Source organism: Pygocentrus nattereri, chromosome 2 (genome assembly GCF_015220715.1).
Source record: "Pygocentrus nattereri isolate fPygNat1 chromosome 2, fPygNat1.pri, whole genome shotgun sequence".
Lineage (NCBI taxonomy): Eukaryota > Metazoa > Chordata > Actinopteri > Characiformes > Serrasalmidae > Pygocentrus > Pygocentrus nattereri.
Window position 1 is genome coordinate 35,805,375 of NC_051212.1, and position 27,568 is coordinate 35,832,942.

General features: G+C 40.5%; 1 protein-coding gene across 6 annotated transcripts; it reads left to right on the forward strand.

Annotated features, from left to right (window-relative positions):
- The first annotated feature begins 411 nt into the window (after nt 1-411).
- kif9 (kinesin family member 9) lies at nt 412-27,386 on the forward strand. 6 transcript variants are annotated; one of them, XM_037531438.1, is made up of 24 exons: nt 412-497; nt 580-853; nt 3,814-4,015; nt 5,779-5,906; nt 8,653-8,753; nt 8,935-9,100; nt 9,868-9,974; nt 10,138-10,368; nt 11,303-11,386; nt 11,577-11,669; nt 12,733-12,880; nt 13,452-13,516; nt 13,624-13,701; nt 14,204-14,272; nt 14,483-14,587; nt 14,692-14,747; nt 15,063-15,153; nt 15,278-15,411; nt 16,319-16,459; nt 18,232-18,440; nt 19,104-19,283; nt 21,385-21,500; nt 26,505-26,609; nt 26,850-27,386. In XM_037531438.1, exons 4-24 carry the CDS (start codon nt 5,804-5,806, stop codon nt 26,946-26,948), a joined length of 2,481 nt encoding a protein of 826 aa, XP_037387335.1. In that variant the 5' UTR covers nt 412-497; nt 580-853; nt 3,814-4,015; nt 5,779-5,803; the 3' UTR covers nt 26,949-27,386. The 6 variants fall into 6 exon arrangements, with proteins under 6 accessions (XP_037387335.1, XP_037387331.1, XP_037387345.1 ...); XM_037531434.1 differs by having other exon boundaries at nt 3,828-4,015; XM_037531448.1 differs by lacking the exon at nt 5,779-5,906 and having other exon boundaries at nt 413-497; nt 3,828-4,015.
- The last annotated feature ends 182 nt before the right edge of the window (nt 27,387-27,568 follow it).

Genomic DNA, 27,568 nt, shown 5'->3' on the forward strand with positions numbered 1-27,568 from the left:
AACTACCAACGTTGTTGACCTCCGGGGGATTCCTGGTTCCAGGAGGAAAGCTCAGTGTTGTGCTTAGGCAGGAGATGACAACAGTGATGATGACCTCCAGAGGACTCCAGCTAACAATGCTGATGAAGTCTGGAGGATCGCTGCTTCCAGGAAGAAAGCAAGCCATCAAGCTTGGACAAAAGGTGACAACGCTTATGCCCAGACAGGGGATGTCATGACAGACGTGAAGAAACCTTTGGCCACCATCAACACCGCCAAAGTGTGTGCTGTTGCCTTGAGACCTTCAAGTCCATCACCCACCAGGCCAGCTGCCAGAAGGATGAACGCATGGGGTGAGGCAAACAGAGCTGATGAAGCTGCCAAATCAGCTGCTCTTTGTGGTCCAAGGAGCTTACAGAGCCCCTCCCTCCTCAACAGCATGGGCTTGTTGTCAGTCAGCCATCAGTGGTGTGAGTGAAAAGGCCAAGAAGCTCCTCAGTGAAAGGAGTGGTGAACAGGTAAGCAGGAGGGACTGTTCTGTTTGTTATAATGTTAGGAAAGAGTTGACAATTATATTAAATTTATGATTCTGCTTTGTAGGAACTCCTTGTCCTGACTGATTTAGAGAATGATCAGGCTGCCATATGTGATCATTGCGAGGTCTTCCAAGAGCTACTGGAGGTTCTAGAAGCTGGCATAAAAAAAGCTAGATGACAAACAGAAAATCTACTCGGAAGTGACTCAGAAAGCTGCAGTCTCTGGTGTGGCTGGACTTGCTACTGTGTCTCCAGCTGTTGCTCCAACAGCTCAAGCAGATGCCCCTTGCGTGAGGATGAGAGTGATGAAGAACAGGGAATATAAGGCTTGTCATGAGGTATGTACAACCCCAATTCCAATGAAGTTGGGACATTGTGTAAAACATACATAAAAACAGAATACAATGATTTGCAAATCCTTTTCAAGCAATATTCAATTGAATGCACTACAAAGACAAGATATTTAATGTTAAAATGGATAAACTTCATTGTTTTTCGCAAATATTTACTAACTTTGAATTTAATGCCTGCAACAGTAAAAAGCAGTGACCGTTTTGACCAATAATAACAGTGAAGATTGTTTGCATTGTTTGAGTGATTATAGTGGCAATTAGAATACAAACACAAAGAAGTAATAGTCTCAGAAATCACCTTGCTGGCCACTGGAAATTGGAACATCTGCTATGAAATAAGTAAAAAGTGTATTAAAATTTGAGGTTGTGCTTATATTTTTAACTGTATAGTCTCAATAATAATAAGTCCAGTGTAGATCCAAAGAAACTAATTTCAGACACTAAATGTTCACTTGACTGACTAGCCTATTTGGTGGAAAACTACTATGGAAATGAGATTTTTTGTTGAATTATATCGCTTTAACTTCTGCATGCATTGTTTGTGCCTTGTAACTGAGGGGCAGTGGAAGTGGATGGAGCATCTGCCAGCAAATAAACAAAATAAAACTTAACATTAAAAACCTGAGGATTAACATATAACTTTAACTAACTTTCCCCTCTTTTAATTAAATTTAAAATGTTTCATTTACAGCACCAATGGGCCAGGTTTTGTCATGTGGGTTTCCCCTATACAACACACCTGATCACGTACATGAAAAACGTGTTCAAACAAAAAGAGATCCCATAAAAAAATGTTGTTAATTTAAGATGTACAGTGCATCACAAAAGTGAGTACACCCCTCACATTTCTGCAGATATTTAAGTATATCTTTTCATGGGATAACACTGACAAAATGACACTTTGACACAATGAAAAGCAGTCTGTGTGCAGCTTATATAACAGTGTAAATGTATTCTTCCCTCAAAATAACTCAATAATGTCAGAGTATGCAAATTTACGCTCAGAACTTCAGAAATTCTACTTCATAAAAGACAGAAATCATGTCCAAGACATACACAATCAGATATGTTTCTTTGCATTCCTAAAAATGAAACTGTAGTTTCTTTATCAGTCTCTTCAGCTGAGGAGAGGAAAAAATAAACATTTACACTTGTAAATGTAAGGAAGTTTTTCTTGGCTACCTTTCAAACATTTTTTCCCTTAATGACAGCTGTGAACATTTTGACATTATCATTATTTGACATAATCATATAAAAAACATGTAAACATTCCAGAAAACTACCCTATATTTACCTTCTTGGTCCAGCTCATCAACTACAAAATAGAAAATACATATTTGAACTTCTGATTATAATCTCTGAACATTTCAAACATACACTATGTTGCCAGTTTATTAGGTATTTTAGGTATTACACTTTTAATAAGACTCATTGGCCATTTTATCTATCATCTATACACCTGCCATATGAGTAAGTAGGTTCACATTTACTGATTATAGCCAAAACTGTTCTATTTCTAATTTGTCAGCCACCCTCTGCCATATCTGTTAATGGAAAGGAACCACTTTTGACCAAATATTTGACCAAATATTAACCATGTTAAAACACAATACCATCAAAACACGCTACCATGCCACATAATATGCTGTGTTGAGAAAGGTCCACCACCCAAATAATATCTGAACAGAAGTGGTCATATGGTGTACCTTTTCAACTGATGAATTGGGTAGAGGGGGGCTAATAAACTGTGTAGGAACAGATGGGCAACAATGTGTACCTAAATGACCAGTGAATGTGGGTAAAAGCCAGGGATACCTAATAAGCTGTTACACACTTACACAGAGGAGTTTTGCTCTTTCTGGGTTGCAAGGGAGGGACATCTTCATCTGCAAGACAAACATATAACTATGTATGTTTATATCATCTTTGACAGTAACTAAGAGATAACTTTTCTACTTGTCATTTATCTGAATACATCTGAATTGATGTGAAAGAATGATCTTTCTTGATGCATCCCCATCAGATTCATCGACATGTGATGTTTCTTGGGCTTTGCATGCCCGGTGTATGGCCAAAACATAACTATCTGTACATAAAGAGGCATGAGGTTTGTTAATAAACATAACTGTTTATATCTAGACACACTTTCAACAAACAGTAGGAAGTGAACATTCACACCGATGACAACTAAATTTATATTTTGAATAGTTTACCTGTCTCTGAAAAAAACCCGTACAGGATGCTTTGACCACTGCTTATCTGACATTGTGTATTTTTTGGCCATGATGCTTGCATTTGTGTGTGGTCAGTAACAGCACAATACCAGTCAGACACTTAATATGTTTCTTAGTAATGTTTCTATTTGTCATAATAAGATATGCAAAAACACCTAAACACAGTCATACACCATCACACCACTCCAACCATGATGAAGATGCAGCCTCACCTTCTAAGCTGATTTTCGCCTTAGGGTTGCGGGGGGGTGCTGGAGCCTATCCCAGCTGTCATTGGGCAGAAGGCAGGATACACTCTGGACAGGTCGCCAGTCCATCGCAGGGACAGTTCCCAACCCCAGAGATAAATAAACATGCACAACCTTTTCTGCTGTTACAATTTCACTGGCTTAGTCTTTAGTCCACCCTGTCTTCTCAATAATGCTGTCTGTCATATCTTGATGTCTTTGTTAGGTTCCTTGGTTCCTTTTCCTCAGTTATTTGTAGTGCTTTATATTTTTGTTTTCTTGCTGTTTTGCCTTAGTTCATTCACTCTGGTACTTTGTCTTGGTTTAGCATTTTGGGTTTCATGTTTTTAAAGTACTTTGCTCACATTTACATATAGATGCCTCCTGTCTCATATCTGTGGTAGAAGGCTGTATCAGCAAAATTAATGTGGTAGAACAAACCTTTGACCAAGAAGAGCAATTTGGTGTAACTTAGTATGTGTAGTCCTGTGCTCACAGATGGTGCCACCCAGTGAATTTGATGATGAAGTCCTGCAGGGACTCCCGGTTCACTATACTGATGACATCACAAGTGCTTGCCGCACCAACTTCCATGCGTGAGCTCACCGCTGAAGCAGACAATGGATAAAAGGCCCCTCTTCTCTGTTGCCAGGGAGACAGTGCCGAGCTCACAGCAGCTAATGTTTGTAAGTTACACAGTGGGCATGGTGCTCACCACTGTAGCTGCTGCAGTTCCTTCTGAGCAAGTATATCGCTGCTGCCCTGCCTGTGCCTCAGTATGTTGCCACTGCACTCACTGTCCCCACTGTCCCACCTGCTGAACTCCCTATCCCCACTGTCCCACCTGCTGAACTCCCTATCCCCACTGTCCCACCTGCTGAACTCCCTTATCCCCACTGTCCCACCTGCTGAACTCCCTTATCCCCACTGTCCCACCTGCTGAACTCCCTTATCCCCACTGTCCCACCTGCTGAACTCCCTATCCCCACTGTCCCACCTGCTGAACTCCCTAGCCCCACTGTCCCACCTGCTGAACTCCCTAGCCCCACTGTCCCACCTGCTGAACTCCCTATCCCCACCAACACTCTTGTGTTTCTTCCTGTCTTTGTCAGGTCTTGTATATTTGTTAATGTTGTCCTATGCATGGTTGGCGTAGCTACTGAAAAATTAGTAGTTAGCTACTTTGTAGCTACTTTCCCAAAAATTTGTAGCTAGATACAATTTAGCTACTTTTTCAGAAAGAGAAGTGGGTACTTTTTATCTACTTTTTGAAATGTAGTGCACTACTTTTTAGCTACTTTAAGAGTGCGACCTGACACATCAAACAAGCCCAACTGAGTGTGAACAAGTTGCATTTCATCCTGTGCCAGAAAGACATACATACAATTGAAAAGCTACATATATACAAAAAGATCACCAAAAAGTGAATTAAAGTGTAACCAACAATCAAACTTACACAATCAAATGTGTGATATCCAAGAAAAAACTAAAGGTAAGACTAAAGGTAAATCAATCATTGCAGGTTTTTCCTAACAAAAATCAACACAAATAAACGAATACAAGCCAGAGAATTTTCTGCAAAGCGTTGTCAACTGTTGAAATCATGAAATCATTCACTGTCCATTTCATCAGCTTCACTTACTCTATGGATGCACTTTGTAGTTCTACAATTACAGACTGTAGTCCATCTGTTTCTCTGATACTTTGTTAGTCACCTTTTACCCAAATAGTACCTGTTCTGTGAGGGTCCATGGGGGTCCTGACCACTGAAAAACAAGGTAAAAGTAGGTTAACAAAGTATTCAGAGAAGAGAAACAGATGGACTTCAGTTTGTAACTGAACTACAAAGTTCACCTATATGGAGCTATATAGTGGAACTGATAAAATGGACAATGACCATAGGAACAAGGCGGTGGTCAGAATATTATGTCTCATTGGTGTGTAAACTTCAGCAACACTTTAGCCTCAAACTTTAGCCTTCTCATCAGTGACTCTGGCTCTGTTTGGGGTGAGAGTCAGGCCTGAATAACCTCTCCAGTGTTGCTGTTGCGGCTCCACAGCAGAACTAGATTTTAGGTAAAATAACAATCCTCCTTTGCTGTAAAGTCATTCTAACACACAGCTGAAGTTGCTTCTCATCCTCCTGCTTCTCATCCGTTTTCTGTTCCACCTTAAACAGCGCAGCAGCATTCGAACAAGAAGCTGGAGGATGAGAAGCAACTTCAACTGTGTTAGAACGACTCACTGTTTAGTGAATCATAGACAGCAGCAACAGGAACTGCAAAAACAAGACAGCGAAGACAAGCTACTTAAGGAGGGTGAGGACATATCCAAGCAGATGGACAGTGAGAAATGCTGGCCTTAACTTAATTGCATCCCTTGTAGCCATTGTATCAGACACCTCAGTTATCGCAGTAAAAATAGATTTTATTTTCATTCTTTTGCACAGACATGTCAAAACCTTAAGGCCTTTAATGGCGTTGCTTCCCGTCATCACCTTGCAGCATTGGGTAGCATCTTATACGAAACAGAACAGTTTAGTTTCACCACAAAGGAAGCGGGGAAGTGAGAATGCTGGTAAGTTCATTTTACATTCTACTCTAGTACATTCTACTAAATGTACTAAAATAAAACTTTCGACATAATTTACCACGTTTGGCACCAGTTTACTATCTTCTCTTACTTGTTTTTAAGTTAAAAGGCAGGAGTTTAAACTAGACTAGCTCAGTATTTGTTTGCCTTTCTTGGTTCAAAACCGAGGTGAAGTTATGAATCAGAAGGCCATCGCTTATAACTCCATAATGCAGTAAGGTATGGGAGGCAAATCCTGCCAAAAAAGAAATGAAAATGAAAACAATAAAATGTAAATGCAAACCTCTTTTTGCCATTTATTTTTCCAAATATCTGAGCAAATATCCTGCCAAAATTGAAAATGAAATGAAATGCCTTCATTTGCAATTGCATTTTTCACATGAGCACGAGCCGTTTGTGACAAAAAAAAATTGAAAAAAGCTATTAGTCATTTCATTTTAGTTGTTATTCTGGTATTTCATGGCCAAATCTAAAATGAAAAAGCTAATAGAGAAAAGAAAATACAAGACGACTTTGGCTTTTCTTTGTGAAATGCAAAATACGTGTCAAAATGTAATGTTTACTGCAAATCTGACAAAATTAAAATGAAAATGCAAAATGAATAAATCAACAGTAAAGTGACGGTCTGTGATTCAGTTTTCGGCGTGGACACGCTTTAAGTGTCAGAATGAAAAGGAAAATGAAAACAAACATCAGCGCCACCTGCTGGAGACTCACTTTTCATTTTCCACTTTTCATTTTCGTTTTCAAACTGACCAACGTGCAAATATATGTTAATTAGCACTAGGCGGGGCTATGTCCGTAGTATGGAACACCTGAAACCAGATTCAAACGGACCTGGCTGATTTCTGACGATGCCGGAAATGACCTGTCACAGCATTAAAATGCCTGTATTTCAGCAACTTTAACTGTCCTTATTTGCGGTGTGTTTGAACCACAGACAAACAAAATCACGTATACTTTCACAGTTTAGAGCAGAGCCGCGCGGGGTTCACTGAGAAACAGTGGATAAATCAGTCTGTAATTTTCTCATTAGACGGGGGAGAAAAACGGACGGAAATAAAATCACACGAGCGCCTGTGAAAGAAGAAATCCCCCCGGACCCCGTGTCAGTTTGATCCTGTCCTAGCTGGGCTCACGCTGCGAATGGGACTCCATGGAATTTTGCTAAGATGCCAAAAGGTAGTTTTAACACCATCTGACAACATTACCGAAAAATGAGGTTGTGCGAACGTTGTGACAACGTTTTTTCAGACAACGTAAAGGGCACCACATTTTCACAACGTTGTAAGAAAGTAGGCGTTGTGACAACGTTATGTGTTTGGTAGGTCTTCACGCATCCAGCCAACGTATCTTCCCATCTGTACCACCACCGGAGAGGACGTCTGCCCTTTTTACTTTAAGGACGCGTTGTAAGACATGATGAAGGGATGAACTACCCAGTGCTAGAAAATGGCGGAATTTCCAGTTACTTTACTACGTAGGGAACAAGGTGGCGGTTTGAGACGCAGCCTCTGAGCGTCTTGTTGCTCTGGCAACAGCGTCAACACTACAGCTGCCCTCTACGTTCTCCTGCATAGCTAAACGATCCAAATTATTCATGTTTGCGAATGAATTATAGATTAAAATATACTTTTACAGGTTATTTCAATGACATTGCAGCTGGAAGTCATAAAGGTAAGTTTCTTTGACAGCCTTTGTGTACAGCTGCTGGTTTTCGAAAACTTGAGCTATACGAGACCGTAGTTAAAAAACAGGCGTAAAACTTAATCCTGAACTTAAAACAGAACAACTAACTAAAAAGTTAGCGTAGGTTAACTAGTTACCTAACAGCTATCTAGCTAGTTAACATCAGTGCAGTTATTGCCAAAAGTATAGGAAAACACAAATTGATCTTAGTGAGTGAATTGGCTGATTTTATTAGACCATTCTGTATTTCTAAAACAAACGGCGCTAAAAAGTCTAGTTAACGCTGGCTAAACTAGGTTAGCTTAACTAACCTAACTAGCTAAGGTTATACTGAATAAATAAGTCCTTGAGATGGGACTCCGAGTCATTTGACGTGTAATTTGACGTGAAGTGATTCACTGTTGGGAAATTTACATACTCAGATTTATTTACAGTGGTGTTGATAAGAACCAAGTGTCCAGATGTCAAACACATTTCATTTACTATCCAAAACCACCAGTAGACCTACACGTCTTCTGAGCTTGTATAGGTTATGTAGCATTAGCTAATGCTAGAGACAGAAGTCATAAATCTGAAAAAGTGGTTTTCCCTGGGGTTTTGCTTTACAGTGCCCTGCATGTTCCCCTCTGCCATTAATAGATTAAAATGAATGGATGAAAATACATTTTACATATTAGAAAACTATCATAAAGAATGGGTCAGACAGCCTGCAGTGTATATCTAACCTTTTCATTAAATAACTTTCCATGAGGGAGCTTTTAGAGGTCGACGTCTGGTTTCTAACATTACCACTTTGGATAATTCGGACTATGTAAGGAAGCATTTCACACCAAACCGCTCTGACTCTGTTTACATCTCAACATTTTAATTATGTTGAATTTTTGAAAAGTCTGTAGATTTCTCCATTGAAGTGGTTATGCCATAATAACGACCAACACAAAATAGTCGACAGTTCAGCGCATCACTCATCTCGGTGTGTCTGTCTGGCATGTTTTATTTTTAACTGCCGTTTTATTTGGTTTCATCGATCTGTTTATGACAGGTGTGATGAGTGCACACGGCAGTGAGGTGAAGGTGTATGTCCGCACCAAACCTACAGCCTGCTTTGCCCAAGAGCTCATTGAATACGTGCCGGATAAACAGGTAAACAAACACACATAAGGAAAAGGACTGTCACTTTATCACTTAATCATCATCATCACACCACATTACATTTATTTCCATGAGTTCAGTGACCGAACAGAAGGTTATGCAAAGTCATCCATTATGTCTAACCTTTTTATCCAAAAGTTTATTTTTATTTCTCCATCTCCGCGTCTCTCAGACGGTGAATGTGCGCTACAGGCGGGATACCAAGAAAGGGGTGGTGAATAATCAGATGAGCTCTTGGTCATTTCGTCTGAGTGGCGTGCTGCACAACGTGTCTCAGGAAGAGGTCTATCAAAGTGTTGCCCACAGTGTGGTGCTCAGAGCTTTGGAGGGCTACAACGGTCAGTAATAGTCATGTAAGACTTTATGTAGAAGTATCGACAAGAAAGACATGCACTACTCTTCAAAATGTCTTTCGACTTCTTCGTTTTTTGTTTTTTTTATATTTATTAATAGCTTATACAATGCAGAATTAAATATTATAACAAAAGCTGTTTTTAGATTTTGTTTTTTTCATCGGTCTGTATTTAGGGACAGAAGATATTACTAAATACTAAGTTATACACTAGTTATTTATTCACAATATTTTCTTGTCAGGTAATCTACTCTAGTGTTCAAAGGTTTGGAATCTCTTGCCATTAATACATGTTGTTGTTCTTTCAGAAATAACTTACACATTGTAGAGAAAATTTCTATTAGCTAGACTCCAGAAGGGGGACGTTATGTTCAAACTTTCAATCGTTTTTTGGGAACACCAAAAAGGTTTTCATTGATGAATGATAAACTATAATTATCCATTTGTAGTCATTTTGTTGCCTGAATGAGATTTGATCACCGCTTTTCAAATATGTGGCATTCTGGATTTATTATATGAATAATATAATATAATATAAAGTTTGTGTCATCTCAGTGTTTTTAGAATCATCTACAGCTCCGTTCATCATTCTGGAAACATTTTTCACAGCTTCCTTCTAAGTTGCACAGGACTTAAACATTAGATTTTTTAAAACATTTACCTACCACCAAATTAAAATATTTTAAAAAGCACATTGTACGTGACACTTAAGTCAATATAATATCCGTTATTAATTCTGTCATGTCTTATCAGGTACAATTATGTGCTTTGGGCAGACGGGGGCAGGAAAGACATACACAATGACTGGTGCCACCGAGAGTTACAGACAAAGAGGCATCATCCCTCGTGCCATACAGGAGGTATTTGAGTGCTGCATCATAAACTAAACCAGTTTCACAGCCTGACTTCTGACCCTTTTCCTTGCATTTCATGACCTAATTGTGGTTTGTTAGAGAAGGGAGAACATGATAATTGGAGTGCAGTTTCATCATCCCTCTCTGTGAAATCTCTGTTTCTGGTCAGGTATTTCGTGAGGTGGAGCAGCGTGTAGATCACACCTTTTCTGTGCACCTCTCCTTTCTGGAGATTTACAACGAGACCTTGGTGGACCTGCTTGCTTCAATAAAAGGCGTCCGGGCAGCACAGGGTGGGGCTTTGGTTGTCGTGGAGGAGCCAGGGGGTGGGGTTTCAGTGAAGGGACTGTCTCTACATTTGGTTCACAATGAAGAGGAGGCTCTCAATCTGCTTTTTGAGGTGAGGCAATGATGTAATAACCAATATAACCAAAGATGATTTTACTGCATTATCTTCAGGTACCGTCACAAATGTATTTACTATTTACTAGAAAGTGTTAATGTCTTGGCCCCACTGAGACAAGTAATAAGCTGTAGTAGTTTATATGAGGTGTTCAGAAATGAATGTGATAATGTGGACTATTCCCATTCATTAAGAAACTATATTGTAAAGAAGAATATAGTTTGTCCTCCCACCTGTTCACTGCTTGCTCTGCTGTTCTATGTGTAGATTAGCTTTCAATCCCATCTCTATTGCTACAATATAGAGTCATGATTTACACACACTTGGCTTCAGAAAAACCTAAAAAGTAGAAAAAACTGTGTCACTCTCAGTCAAAGTACAGAGGGTTGTAAGAAAGTCTTTCAATCCAAATCTTAGGGACCCTCAAATAGGCCATCTTTCTGCTCTGTCCCTGCTCCCGACACACCCAAACCAATTGTTTACAATCAGTGAATATGCGGTGCTGCTGTCTTATGATAGAATAAAAATCTGGATCATCTATAGAGTGCCCTTTAACTGGACTGGGAAACGATGCTGTAGGACATGTATAAATCCAAAATGATCCCTGTGAGGTGTGGTGTGCATAGTGCATACTGGAGCTGTCAGAACAAGACTTTAATTTTTTTTATATGTAATTTGAAAATGCCAGCTGCTTTACACTGCATCAGAATTTCATGATGAATGAAGTAAAAGTAATGATCCAAAATGATTTCTTATCACATCATTTTAAAAGAATCTTATTACATTCATTTTCCATTGCATTAAAACGTGAAAATGTTTTTTCCTTCTCATGTAAACGTACAAGGTTTTGTTTTAAGAGAGATGATACGTCATAGTTTACTGAACAGTCGCAGATCAAATGTGTCTAATATTGGTGTTCATGTTTGAACAGGGCGAGATGAACAGAATAATTGGCGAACATGCCCTCAATAAGAACTCCTCCAGGTCACACTGCATCTTCACCATCCACATTGAGGTGAGACATATGCAGACACTCACTCCTCCTCTGCACTGTGTTTATTATGCAGTTTAAATGCTTAGAGCAAGTGAGAGGATCAAAGCTGGATGATATAGGTAGCCTTCCAAGCATTCTGTATAAATAGATCAGTGTGTTGCTGTTGTACAAATGACTACAGGTCTGTGTGTGTGTGTGTGTTGTGGCACAGTCTCGTTCTCGGACGCTGTCAAATGCATCGTATGTTACATCCAAACTTAATCTGGTGGACCTCGCAGGATCAGAAAGGCTGAGCAAAACTGGGGTGAGATCATGTTTCACTGTACATTTGTGACTGGATTTCTAGTGGCTGCAGAGTGTTTTACAATACATTAAAAAAATTCCCTAGGGAAAAAAAAAAATCAAAAATCCTTGTGCAAAATTAAGTGCAAAGGCTTAGCCAAATGCTGACTCGCTATAGTCGTTAAGAGCTTGAAAGTTTTTCAATTGATTACATGCCTTAGTAAAAAAATGCATTTTGAAATCTCAAATTTAATTTAACTTGCTTATTTTGGTGCAGTGTGGGCGGCACGGTGGCGTGGTGGGTAGTGCTGTCGCCTCACAGCAAGGAGGGCCTGGGTTCGATTCCCCGGCCGGGTGACCGGGGTCCTCTCTGTGTGGAGTTTGCATGTTTTCCCCGTGTCTGCGTGGGTTTCCTCCGGGTTCTCCGGTTTCCTCCCACAGTCCAAAGACATGCAGTCAGGCCAATTGGGTGTGCTAAATTGCGCCTAGGTGTGAGCGTGTGAGTGACTGTCTGTGTCTGTGTGTCTGCCCTGTGATGGACTGGCGACCTGTCCAGGGTGTATCCTGCCTTCCGCCCGAAGACTGCTGGGATAGGCTCCAGCTCCCCCCCGCGGCCCTAACGGAGAAGCGGTTTAGAAAATGGATGGATGGATGGATGGATTTTGGTGCAGTTTACGAGTGCTTGAAAGAATTACATACATCAGCAATTTTTCTTGGTGTCCAAATCATAAAATGGATTTTGAGCGTGATTTAAAGGCACTGCAACCTGTGACTACCTCATCATTTCTAGGGAACTCCTGCAGTACATGATGAATTGATGCATTTTTATACATGCATTACACAATGAATTGATACATTTGTTCTCCTGCATTACATGATGCATTGATGTATTTGTACCATTGCATTATACGACACACTGAAGCATTAGTACTCGTGTATTACATTATGCGTTGATGTATTTTTACGTCTTCATTACAGGACGCATGGATGCATTTTTGCCTGCATTACAAAATGCTTTAAAGATTGTTTTGTCTTTGTCTCAGCTGTTTTCAGTGTGATTAACCTCCTGATGTCTCTCTTTTCAGTCTGAGGGTCAGGTGCAGAGAGAAGCCTTGTACATTAACAGATCTCTGTCCTTCCTGGAGCAGGCCATTATAGCCCTGGCCGACCGGCGTCGTGAGCATGTACCCTTCAGACAGAGCAAACTGACCCATGCCCTTAAAGACTCTCTTGGTCAGTCTGGCCCAATGCCAAACCCCACCAAAATCACACAAACACTACTTTCAAAAGTTTGTAATTATTGGTTATATTAATAATGTCATTTTTAATAATAACTGAATACAGAGTATGTTTTAAATATTATAAACTATAAAAAAGGTATTCACCAAAATACCTTCACCAAAAGGTCATCAAAAGGTATTTTAGGAAATTGTATTCACTGTTTCAGGTATTCTGGAAACAACAGGAAGTTGTTTGGTGACAAATAATGCTGTAATAAGCTATAATCTAGAATTTTTGAGATTTGATGCCCATTTTCGAAATGTCACCCATTTTGGATATTAATTTCATTAGAACTTAATTTTGAAAGCTATACAGCTTTTGATCTGTTTGTAGTTTTTTTTTTTAAACTTCCTGGTTATATACAGCTTCCTAATAATCATTTTAATTCTGTCAAGTTGCCTAGTGCTATTATCATATTAGAACTTATTATACATGTATCTGCAACAAAATTGGGTTTGTAACTTTTGAATGGTTGTGTAAGCATTCTTTCAGAGCTAACACTCATTTTGCTGACCTAGTGCAGGTGGAAACTGCAACACAGTGCTGGTGGCAAACATTTATGGTGAGGCAGCACAGATCGAGGAAACGGTGAGGGGGCATCTCTTAGCAAAGGCCTGGTGAATGCATGGGGTAGAGCAGCACTCAAAATATTTACTTCTCTTTATCCAGCTCTGTTTTTTCACTCCATCTTGCAGCTCTCTACACTTCGTTTTGCTGCCAGGATGAAACGTGTGCACACTGAACCATCCGTCAATGAGCACGTCGACCCTGCTGTATGACTCATGATTTACACTACATATTAAAGAGATAAAGAAGTCACTGTCATATCAAAATCTATTAATGTCAGATTTTTTGTTTTATAATATTTTCCACCTTAAAAATTGAATTTTTACTTTTTTTTTTAACATGTAACATTTTATAATGCAACAGTAGAAATATAGAAATAGTTAAAAAATGACTGAATAAATTCTCATTAAATTAATATACATAAGATTTTTTCCCCTCTCCTTTAAAAAGTTAATATTTTGGAGATCCAAGGTTTTATTACAACAGCAGCGAGAAACTGACCCTGGATTTAAGCTCAGTTAGTAGTTCACACTTAGTTCATAATGCATTATTACTGGAACATCTAAGAGAAAAGTAGATCATACACCGTTTGGAACAAAGTAGGAATCCATTTTAAATTCCATCATATATGTCATAATAAACATTGTTTGTAATGTAGTCTGAAATTAGGTTAAACAATTATTTGATTATTTGACTCTCTTTGTTCAGCTCCAGATCCGAAGACTTCAAAAAGAAGTCCAACTTCTGAAGCAGGAGCTTTCCATTCATGACACATTGGTTAGTGTTCATGTGTAGAAACACCTCGAGACACCTCATTCTTTTGCTAAGCAATATTCTAATGTAATCTCCCAGTCTTGTATCTTGGTCCAATTTAGTCCTAGTGCAATTTTTTAATAAAGAGACATTTGTTCTGGACAAATAGAGAGGAACGCATTGAAATAGAAACCATGCCTTAACTGTACATTAAATGTGCTTTTCCCCACAAAGGCTAATCGTGTGGGTGCAATGTATGAGAATCTTTCAGAGTCGCAGGTAGAAGAGATTAACAGCCAAGTTCAGAAATACCTGGCTGGCACACTGGATGAGATCACGGTCAGTATAATAGCTATTGTCCAAATATACTGTATGTATAGATATATCTGAACACTATCAATGGCTGTGTTTTTTTGAGATTACGATGCTCTGAATTGTTTCAGATTGTGAGCATAAGACAGATCCAGGAAGTGTTTGCCCAGTTTAAAAAAGCTGTGCAGTAAGTAAGAATAACATTCTTCCACCTGTTTACATAATAATGTCTTTAGAAACTACAGTATGTACAGCTAATACTAACCCCAACCCTAACTCCTTAGACTCCAGGCTATGTAGTAAGTACTGTAACTTATTTTGTAACTACTATAAAACTAATATGCAAGCTATGATAGGAGAGGGATGAACTAAAGTGTGGACTTTCCAATGGGTCCTTAAAATTTAACAGCGTAATAATAATGGTTATTATTGTTGTTTATGAATAATAATTAATGGTAGTTGTAATATTTCTACAGCGTGTGTATGTGTTTGTTGTGAACAGGGAACAGGAAAAGTGGATTAAGGAACACCTCAGTCAGGGATACTCTCTGGTGGAAAACACCCAGAGCAACCTGTCCTCTTCTGCTGCGAAAGTGAGCTTGGCATGTTGTATGGTTAGGGTCTTCATCTACATGTGTGTTTACCATGCAGCTTCAGTTTGTCTTTGTCTTCATCATTGTCCACACTCTCAAACTGCTACACTCCCTGGGCTTTTAGGGTCAGGAGCCTGCAGGAGCTGTAGGGGAGGTGGAGGGTGGTTTTGGGCTTGGAGTGGCTGCACCCTCGCAGAGACACACTAGACCTCCATCACCCAGCAAAAGCAAAGGCAAGAAGGGCAAAGAGAACAACAGGTGATTTTAACTCATCCCTCCCTCTATCCTCTCATCTAAACACATTGGCATGATTTTAAGCTGTTCCTCAGCAACATTAATAAAAATGAAATGATACGTTTTTAACAGCCCTTACTCCACCTTGCTGGTGAGACACCTAAAACAAAACATCTGTACAGTATGAAAAGATGAGATTATTTTGATCATTATACACTCACCACTTTATTAGAAATCCCTACATTGTAGCTCCACATCGCTGGTGTACAGTTAAAGACTGTAGCTCATTTGTTGTTAGTCCTCTCATCAGTGGTCATTTTCTGACCACAGATTCGCTCTTGGGTGGATATTTTTGGGTGGTGAACTGCTCATTCTAGCAGTAATCATACTACAATGCCACTGCTCTCTGGAGGGCAGTTCATCTTATAGATGAAGGATAGAGAGGGGCTGATGAACTGTTCATGGCAACAGATGTTCTATGGTCTGTAATTGTAGTAATATATATGTGGAATTCAAAAAGTGGCCAGTGGATGAAAGTTAAGAGTTGATAAAGTAGCAGTTGAGTAAATAAACTTGTCATAACAGAAATATTGGCTGTGGCTTTCATTTCTAAGTTTTAAGGGTGTAACAGTGCTTCATGATATTATGATAAACAATGTGACTTGTGGTATATGAGCAGTCTATTAATTGGCATTGAATGAAAGTACCTTGTTTGAGCATTAAAGTGAACAACCAGTCACCTATCAACTCTTCACACCAACGTGTTCATAAATAAGCTGTGCAATTCCATGTACAGTTATCATTTTTTGCCCAAAATATCATAAGGACACCAAATTGTGAATGCAGTATCAAGAATCAAATTGAGTGTGATATTGTGCCCCTATGGTTTATGTTTTGGACTCCTGAGCTATTTGCTTTTTCATCTTGACAGAAAGGATGGTGCAGGAACCTCAGGTCCAGCAGAGGGTGCTGCTGTAAAGCAGAGAGAGACAGAGGTCTTCACGCCTATTGCTGAGCCTGAGGGCGCAGAGGCGCCACACATGTCCAGAGAAGGAGCCAAGAAGAAAAGCGAGTATGAACTCTTTCTACATTTACAGTGGGGGAAAATAAGTATTTGATACACTGCCGATTTTGCAGGTTTTCCCACCTACAAAGAATGGAGAGGTCTGTAATTTTTACCATAGGTACACTTCAACTGTGAGAAATAGAATCTAAAAAAATAATCCAGAAAATCACATTGTATGATTTTTAAATAATTAATTTGCATTATATTGCATGAAATAAGTATTTGATCACCTACCAACCAGCAAGAATTCTGGCTCTCAAGACCTGTTAGTTTTTCTTTAAGAAGCCCTCCTACTCTGTACTCATTGCACCTGTTTGAACTCGTTACCTGTATAAAAGACACCTGCCCACACACTCAATCACACTCCAACCTCTCCACCATGGCCAAGACCAAAAAGCTGTCCAAGGGACACCAGGGGACAAAATTATAGACCTGCTCAAGGCTGGGATGGGCTACAGGACGATAGGCAAGCAGCTTGGTGAGAAGACAACAACTGTTGGCGCAATTATTAAAAAATGGAAGAAACACAAGATGACTGTCAATCTTCCTCGGTCTGGGGCTCCATGCAAGATCTCGCCTCGTGGGGTAAGGCTGATTCTGAGAAAGGTCAGGAATCAGCCCAGAACTACACAGGAGGACCTGGTCAATGATCTGAAGACAGCTGGGACCACAGTCTCAAAGATTACCATTAGTAACACACTACGTTGTCATGGATTGAAATCCTGCAGGGCACGCAAGGTTCCCCTGCTTACACCAGCACATGTCCAGGCCTGTTTGAAGTTTGCCAGTGACCATCTGGATGATCCAGAAGAGGTATGGGAGAAGGTCATGTGGTCAGATGAGACCAAAATAGAACTTTTTGGTATCAATTCCACTCGCCGTGTTTGGAGGAAGAAGGATGAGCACAATCCTAAGAACACCATCCCAACCATGAAGCATGGGGGGTGTAAACCTCATACTTTGGGGGTGCTTTTCTGCAAAGGGGACAGGATGACTGTACCGTATAGAAGGGAGGATGGATGGGGCCATGTATCGCAAGATTTTGGCCAACAACCTCCTTCCCTCAGTAAGAGCATTGAAGATGGGTCGTGGCTGGGTCTTCCAGCATGACAATGACCTGAAACACACAGCCAAGGCAACTAAGTGGCGGCTCCATATGAAGCATTTCAAGGTCCTGGAGTGGCCTAGCCAGTCTCCAGACCTGAACCCAAAATCTTTGGAGGGAGCTGAAACCCAGCGACAGCCTGAAACTTGAAAGATCTGGAGAAGATCTGTATGGAGGACTGGGCCAAAATTCCTGCTGTAATGTGTGCAAACCTGGTTAAGAACTACAGGAAATGTCTGACCTCTGTAAATGCAAACAAAGGTTTCTGTACCAAATATTAAGTTCTGTTTTTCTATTGTATCAAATACTTATTTCATGCAATTATTTAAAAATCATACAATGTGATTTTCTGTTGTTTTTTTTTTCCTCCTAGATTCTGTTTCTCACAGTAGAAGTGTACCTACAATAAAAATTACAGACCTCTCCATTCTTTGTAGGTGGGAAAACTTGCAAAATCGGCAGTGTATCAAATAATTATTTTCCCCACTGTACCTACTGGTGAAAGTATCTGCGCTTGTACTTTTTGGCTGTTTTGATTATTGACTGTTGTTATTGTTTTGAAATTGAAGAAATAAAAGGATGGTCTTTGACTTTGGCACAACACTGTACATGGTAAATACATCATATATAGACATCTTTGTCCAGTTTTAATTCTCCTCTTTCCTTTTGGCAGCACTCCTCCATCTAAGATTGAGGCATTTGAGGACTTCAAGATGGAGCGGGGCAGCGAGATCAACCGCATCCTGAAGGAGAACAAAGCTGTGCTGCTGGAGCGCCTGGACCAACTGCACAAACTCACACAAGCCATTAACTCCATGAAATGGGACATTGACCACATGAGTTCTGAACTCCAGCTGCATAAAGAAAAAAGACAGAGTCAAGGTCAGTGTCAGCGATTAGTACTCAGACACTCTGGCCCAGCAAACCTATTAACCTGATCAAATAGATTTAAATAACTAGGTTTCAATGATATACCACTTGTACTTCCAGACTTCTTGAGGTCAGTCTGGGCAGGAGGTAGTAGGACCTGTTTATATTACAAGCCAGCTTGGCCATTCTTGCAAGGAAGGGGGTTATTTACAATATGGCTCATCTTGTAGTACTGAATCTACAGTATGCATAATTAGGGAACTTGCTTACCTCAAACACTCTACTAAGTTCAGATGGTTCACAGAACAACAGGTACAAACCCCTAATGAACATGCCTAAGAGTTTGAAGAAGAAATTTTGAGAGTAACCAAAATTTGAAAGGGAAACACATTCTCCTTTGATAAACACTGAACAGTGGAAAGACAAGACCCAGTCTTATCCACAAATGGCCGATGTGGCTGTCCAATCAAAAAGAAGCTAACCTGATTATTTGGAATGAAAACCTGCAGTGACAGGTGGATGAGATTGGTGATCCCGGAAATAGAGCCAGGACATCACCCCAGTTCATACATGATCACAATTTAGACAGCAGCTCATCTGTGAATGACATTTTTCCCCTCCCTGTGTGCTCAAAGCTTCAGTGAACAGCCTTGCGTTTGTCTGTCTGCTCCTCAGGGCAGTTTCTTAGTGCGGAGGGTGAGCCCGTGCTGGAGGAGGCTGAATTATCTCTGATCATGAGCCTCAGAGAGATAAAGGACAGATACAGACAGACCTATGAAGAGCTGCTCAGCACCAAAGCTGAAGTGCGCTACTGTCAGCATCTGGTGGACCAATGCCGCACACGCCTGCTTACTGGTAAGTTAGCATCTTAAAGTGAAAGGTGAAAAGTAAAAAAACTAAACAAAACAAAATACATTGCACAGCTAAAATCAGTAGTAGCAGTCATCCTGAACCCGAATGTTAAAAATAACTAAAGTTATTAAAGTTATAGTAGCGGGCTGCTATGCTAAAAGCTAAATCAAGACTAAAGACTATTGTTATGCTGAGAGTTCTTCCACTCTCTCAATAACATTACACATTGCCAAAAGTATTCTCACCCATCCAAATCATTGAATTCAGGTGTTCTACTTTGATGGCCACAAGTGTATAAAACCAAGCACCTATGCATGCAGACTGTTTCTACAAATATTGTGTCGCTGAAGAATGGTCAAAAATTCCCATAAACACACTCCTAAACCTTGTAGAAAGCCTTTGCAGTAGAGTTGAAGCTGTTATAGCTGCAAAGGGTGGGCCGACATCATAGACGAGTGGATACTTTTGGCAATATAGTATAACTCAGACTGCAAGTTACCACACAGCAACTGAGTTGTTAAGGTAAGCTGCTCCATTTGCATGTTCTTCACCAAAAACTGCTGTTACAGATCCTACCATGAGCATTTTACTGCTGTTTGTCGCTCCATACTGCAGATGTATTGTTAGGTCTGTCTAGATTAAGTACATAAAATGTCCATGTTATACACTGCTCAAAAAAATAAAGGGAACACTCAAATAACACATCCTAGATCTGAATGAATCAAATATTCTCACTGAATACTTTGTTCTGTACAAAGTTGAATGTGCTGACAACAAAATCACACAAAAATCATCAATGGAAATCAAATTTATTAACCAATGGAGGCCTGGATTTGGAGTCACACGCAAAATTTAAGTGGAAAAACACACGACAGGCTGATCCAACTTTGATGTAATGTCCTTAAAACAAGGCAAAATGAGGCTCAGTATTGTGTGGTGCCTGTATGACCTCCCTACAACGCCTGGGCATGCTCCTGATGAGATGGCGGATGGTCTCCTGAGGAATCTCCTCCCAGACCTGGACTAAAGCATCCGCCAACTCCTGGACAGTCTGTGGTGCAACGTGAGGGTGGAAGGAGAGAGACATGATGTCCCAGATGTGCTCAATCGGATTCAAGTCTGGGGAACAGGCGGGCCAGTCCATAGCTTCAATGCCTTCATCTTGCAGGAACTGCTGACACACTCCAGCCACATGGGGTCTAGCATTGCCCTGCATTAGGAGGAACCCAGGGCCAACCGCACCAGCATATGGTCTCACAAGGGGTCTGAGGATCTCATCTTGGTACCTAATGGCAGTCAGGCTACCTCTGGCGAGCACATGGAGGGCCCTCCAAAGAAATGCCACCCCACACCATTACTGACCCACTGCCAAACCGGTCATGCTGAAGGATGTTGCAGGCAGCAGATCGCTCTCCACGGCGTCTCCAGACTCTGTCACATGTGCTCAGTGTGAACCAGCTTTCATCTGTGAAGAGCACAGGGCGCCAGTGGCACATTTGCCAATCCTGGTGTTCTCTGGCAAATGCCAAGCGTCCTGCACGGTGTTGGGCTGTGAGCACAACCCCCATCTGTGGACGTTGGGCTCTCATACCATCCTCACTGAGTCGGTTTCTAACCGCTTGTGCAGACACATGCACATTTGTGGCCTGCTGGAGGTCATTTTGCAGGGCTCTGGACACTACGCTGACAGACACACTACTGAGCCACTTGTGTGGGTTGTAGAGTCCGTCTCGTGCTACCACGAGTGTGAAAACACCACCAACATTCAAAAGTGACCAAAACATCAGCCAGAAAGCAGAAAGGTACTGAGAAGTGGTCTGTGGTCCCCACCTGCAGAACCACTCCTTTATTGAGTGTGTCTTGCTAATCGCCAATGATTTCCACCTGTTGTCTATTCCATTTGCTCAACAGCTGTGAAATTGATTGTCAGTCAGTGTTGCTTCCTAAGTGGACAGTTTGATTTCACAGAAGTTTGATTTACTTGGAGTTATATTGTGTTGTTTAAGTGTTCCCTTTATTTTTTTGAGCAGTGTATTTCACCCTGAATAGGTTGTGCATTGCTTTGTCCTGCTCATTTACTGACAGTGTTTGGTATGTGTGGCAGAGTTTGAGAGCTGGTACAATGAGTCTTTCCTGCTGCCAGACGAGGTACAGGACATCTTCAGGGAAGGTGGACCCATAAGACCAGGCTTGGTACCTCTGGACAAAGCTTTGACTTTGGTTAGTAACACTGCAACACAACTGTCTAATAATATAATAGAAAGGTAATGTTGGCTGAAACTCTTCAGTTCTTTTCATATTTCACAAATATTACTGCAAAATCAAACTGATGTCAGACATGCTGAATAATCAAATATAATCAAAGCAGTACATTGCACTGCACTATAAAGCTTTGCTGTGATTTCTCCAGCATTAGGAGGTAGATGGATAAAACACTCTATAAGATGATTCTCAGCAGACCTCATACGCTAAAAAGGACGGCCATTGAATGTACAAGTTACCCTTCTTTTTTAGAGATATCTGGAAGTTATTTCAGTTAACAGACCCAGTTGTACACAGAAAAGTTGGCATTGCTGGCCAAGCCACCGGTTTGTTGATTTTTGGAGTGAAAAGAAGAAACACAACCTCTGTAGCAAACAGACATTTTTTCTGCAAGTGTTAATGGACAGTTTGTATTTGTTTGATAACAAATTTGATAAACACAAAAAAAGCATTTATTTTCAAATGCCTCTGGCTTGTCCATATGTAGATTTACATATTTCAGCAGTTGACCTTTGGGATGAGGTTGCAGATCATTTCTCCTCCTGATGACTGTATGTATATCATATTTGTGGAAGCAGTGCTGCACAGTAGAACAGTGCACCACCATCCTGTGTCAGCTAAAGCTTCCTGCTGGTCCTTTGCTGTCATGTGGGGGTTTTGCTTTGCCTTTCTGATCAACATACAAGCAGTTCTGAGTTTTCTTGGTCTTTCAGATCTTCAGACTCCCTTAACTGCCATTTCTAAATGACATTTGGGAAAGTTGAAATTGTGAGCTGAAGGTGTTTTGTCACTTTATAGCCTGTCCCTGTGTAGATTAGTTAGCTTCCTTTCCAGATCTTCAGCCAGCTGCTTAGAGCAGCCCGAAAGGTAACCTTACAGAAGAAGGTAACATTTTAATTTGCTTCCGGTTTAGATTATATTCATGCACATTTGTGCTGCTGCTTCTCACTAGATGTTACTTTATTTTTGTCTTTTATTCATTCATTTTTTTATTACACTGGGGTGTTTCATTTGGTGATGTGCTAGTAAAACAATTTAGCTGCAAGCCCTCTTTCAGAATTCCTACACCTCTTGGCTGTAACTCTGCTGGGTGAGTCATTCTTTTATCTGGTAGGTCTGGTTGCTCTGCTACCTTGTAGTGTTTCCCTAGTTTTCTGCTCATGGGTTTGGTGTCTAGTTAAGAGGGTTTGCTAACATGGCTTGGTGTTTAGCCTCTGCACTGGCTGCACTATTGGTTCTTTAGTTGGTGTGGCAACAAATATTGACCTGTCTGTGGTCTCAACTGGTGTATCTTTTTTCCTTCATCTGTGCCGCTGTAACATGGTTAGTCTATCTGGCGATCAAAACCAGACTATGGTGTGTTACTATACACTTGTTATCCTGTCGTTGTTACATTCACCATTCATGTACACGTTGCTGTAGAATTCATTATTCACCAGAGTTGGTGAATGCGAGTTCTCATCTACCAGTATCTGAGGAATTACTTTGTGCGCTTGCCTGAGAAAAGTAGAACAGTTAATCTTTTGAACTATGTCTCCTCAATTGTCAGTCTCTCACTGACGAGGTAATCATGCTTAGTAACTTTAGAATTTGAAACAATCTAACCAGTTTTGTTTTTCAGAAAGACTTGGCAACAGCCTGCTAATGGTCTTCATCTCATCACGGTATGATACCTGATGGAAAATTTACAAAGCTAAACTCGGGCCTCATGGGAGAAGGGGTGGATTGGCTGGTGTGTAATACACAGCACTGTCTACTGACCTTTGTGATTTGCAGGAATTGCCATCCCTTGAGTCTATGGCCTCTGTTACTGGATCTGCAGTCGAATTTTCTTATCATAAACTAATTGAAGCTACTGCAGCATCTCCACTGCTCTGCCTCGCACAAAGCCACATCAAGGCTGTTGGTCTCTCCACTGTGTATTGTCTCACCTGTCGATGATAGTAACATCGAGACTAGACTACTGTAATTCTATTCTTTTCGGCTTACCTCAGAAACACTTACACAGACTCCAGTTAGTTCAAAATTCAGCAGCTAGGATCATCTCCAGGTCGCCTGTAACCGAACATATCACCCCTGTCCTTAAAGAGCTCCACTGGCTCCCTGTCAACTACCGGATCCAGTATAAAATCTTACTAACTACATTCAAAGCTCTACATGGACTTGCTCCCTCTTATATCTCTGATCTCCTTAAGACATATAGTCCTGCTCGCACCCTCCGATCCTCGTCAGCTGGCCAGCTCACTCTCCCTCCAGTCCGCTTGTCCACCGTGGGAACTAGAGCTTTCAGCCACTCTGCCCCGTCTCTCTGGAACACCCTTCCTACCCAAATTCGCAATATTGATTGTCTAACTACCTTCAAATCTCAGCTTAAAACCCATCTATTCACACTTGCATACTCCTGATTCCTCATCTTCACTTTTCTCTGTTTGTCTTGTTTCTCGTCTGGTTGAAAGTATTTGAATGCATGTTGATTTGTTTATCTGTTTGTTTTTTGTTTTTTATCCTCTTTTATACTCTACCATTCTTCTTTTAACCGTTGTAAGGTGTCCTTGAGTGCTTTGAAAGGCGCCATTACTAAATAAAATGTATTATTATTATTATTATTATTATTATGAAATCCTGTCTGTCTATAATAGTTCTATATCTATTACAAACCCCATTTCTGGAAAAGTTGGGACATTTTTTAATCCTGCCTTCCGCCCGAAGACTGCTGGGATAGGCTCCGGCACCCCCCCGCGACCCTGACGGAGAAGCGGCTTGGAAAATGGATGGATGGATGGGTAACTGAGGTTACTACTTGTTACAGCTTTGCAAGTGGAATGTTTGCCCATTCTTCTTTTCAACTGTCTGGAGTCGTCAGATTCTCCTCTTGATGCGCCATATGGTTTTCAGTGGGAGACATCTGGACCGCAGACAGGCAAGCCAAGATAGAGATGTTGGCTTTTGCACCTTTTGCAGATGAAAGTCTGGATGGTCCCTTTTGTCTTTGGATCGGCAAACTCAACGTCCGTTTTACCTAAAATCAAGCTAAAATGTGGGCTCATCTGACCAATTTCTTCCACATCATCTGAGATGAGCTCAGGCTGAGAGAACTTGAGAGCGTTTCTTCATAGAATGGATGTATAGCTTTCTTCTTGCTTCTTCAGTTTCAAGCTGCATTTCTTGATGCAGCAGCAGACTGTTTAGTAACATTTTTTTCTGATGTACTCCTATTTGGCTATCTTTAATACAGTAGCATGACTGTTTCTCATGCAGTGCCGTCTTAGGGCCTCGAAGGTCATGCACAATCAGCAGTTTCCATTTTGATGCCTATTTTGAGTATGTTGCAGGCATCAAGTTCAGAATTAATAAAATACAAATCAACTTGGTCAGCCAGAACATTAAAAGATATGTCCCCACTTTCCTTGAAATGGGGCTGCTCCTTTAAAGACTAAATGGCTCCCTCTGGTTGTTCCTGACACTGGTTAACTGCTGAGGTTTGTGCATTGAAAACTGCCAGATGGCAAGTCAAAAAGCTTTATAAGAAAAGAACTGGTCTCTCTGTCCACTTATTAGATTATTCTGACCACACGCATTGAGTACAGACCTGTTTTAAATGGTGCCCACGCTCAGTATTATTCACCCATCATTATTGATTCTAGTATTAAGTCTAAAACTCATCTCTACCATCTATAAGCTTCATACTTCATGCAGTATATTCATACTACTCTTAACTGCTCTGCTTCACTATTGTCTGAGTTTTCTCCCGCTCAGCCGGACTCTCCTGTCTAAACTTATCTAATTCTAAACCATTTACCAGCAGGATCCCGCACCTGCCTCCCCCGAAGGAAGTGTTTCACTGACATTCTACCTGGATCATCTCATCAACATAACCTAGAAACTAATGACATCTTTCTCCTCTGAAAGCTGCTACCGTTTTTCTTGGTGTTTTTACTGAAAGTTCACCTGCACCCTTACTGCCCTATTTCTAATGCTACCTTTGTTGCTAAAACATTTTAAAAAAGTGCTAGTTTCTCAGCTGCAGCTGTATAGAGCTGGTAATCTTTTGATATGTTTCAGTCTGGCTTTTACACTCTGCCCAGTACCGAGACACCAATGTTACATGTTCTCAATGGTGTCCTTACAGTGGTTCTGGTATCTTAAGTATTCTTTTTTTTTAAAGCACTTTCAATACTATAAATTGTTATTCTTCCATTTCATCTTTCAACTGATCTGATGTACATACTGTTCTGAAAGATGTTCCGCAGGATTCAGTGCTTGGCCATTATGTGTATATTATTCTGCCATTATGGTCTCAAATCTCACTGTTACACTGATGACACTCAGATTTATGTAGGTACAAAAAGCCCACAAACCTCTCCCTCCTCAGTATTACGCATCTCTTCCATAAAAACTGCTCAGATCAGCCTGGTTCTCAATCAGTTGCACTGGTTACCCATTTCTTCACACATCTACTAAGGTCTTTCTCTTGATATTTAAAGCCATAAATGGTCTACTACCTCCTCCTCCTGCTGGTCCTCTGATGTGGGCTCCTTGGTGGTCCCTGCCTTTAAATGTTCCACATTTGGGGGCAGATTTGTTGTTTTGGCCCCTGAACTATAGAACTCTCTTCCTCCATCTCTCCACAATTGTTTCACTCTGTCCTCTAACAAAGTCCACCACCAAACCTTAATTCTTCTACTTGCCCTAATTTTTTTTTCTTCCTTACTGTGACTTACTGTTAAGAGATTAGACTTGGCTAACCAGTCCTAAAACAATGCATAAAGTTTTGAGACTTTGATAGGCTGTCCAAACTTGCACATGCCACAATGAACGACTTTTAAAATTGTTTCTTGCAAAGGTTGTGCTTCCTTTTCACTTAAAAAAAAAAAAAAGTTACCATTTTAGAGATGAGGTTTCTGCAATACAATACACAGTCTGAGGCTGTTCTAACTTAAAAGGTATTGTATTAATGTACAGGAAACTGATGAACAGGAGCAGTTTGAGTGTCTTCGTACAGAGCTGCTTGCAGAGAGTCCCAGGGCTGTGTCCTTTTACAATGCACACAACAGGACTCTACTGAGGGTGAGAGAGATACACATACACAGGGCTACATAAACAGTAATAACTAGTTGAAAGAATTTGTATTTTTAGGTCACTGAACTGCATGGAAAAAATGAACAAGACATTCTTAATATTTCACCTCTGGTTCAAAATAACTTGCAAAGTACATAATTTGTGTTGACAAAGCAACCGGTAACAGTAGGCTGAAAGAGTTAGAGCTGCAGGAAAGCAGTGACTTACTGTTTGTGTTTACCTTTGCAGAGGGGCAGCAGGCCAGTTCCTCACAGTCCTGATTCCAGGAGGAACATGGGAGCTGGAACAAACAAGCTCAAACTGCCTGCTATCTTCTCCGTCACCTGAGCATTAGACTCCCTTGCCCAAATAACTTACCTCCGTGGCTACACAACCACCTGCAATGATTATCAAATGTGAAAAAAGGTTTTGTAACATTAAATTACACGAGGCATGCTTATTTCTGAAATTCACATTTGATCTAATTCAGACAGTAGCATTTGGAGGGTATTGGGGGGTGAACATGGTTCGACACCAAATCATTAAAGCATTGCATAATTATGGAAATATTTAAATATTTATTTGCCATTATCCCTAAAAACTCTTTGTATTAAGCATTTTATATATATATTACACACACACACACACACACACACACACACACACACACACACACACACTAGATTTGCCACTAGTAGCCTCCAAAGTACAAATTAACAAAGTATTTTCCACCCCTAGTAACTTCAGGACCTCTTACATTCTCCACATTGTTCAAGATCTAAGTAGTCACATTGTCAAAAAGACAACATTATCACTGTGGCAATTAAAAAAAAAAGTATTTCAGGGCCCCCTGGTGGTGAGTTCTGGCAGAGCTCGTCTAATCCAGGCTCTTGTACACTTACTGGAACCACAAAATGGTGGTGTATAGCATCATCCCAACTCATTGCCCCACTTCTACCTTCATTTGT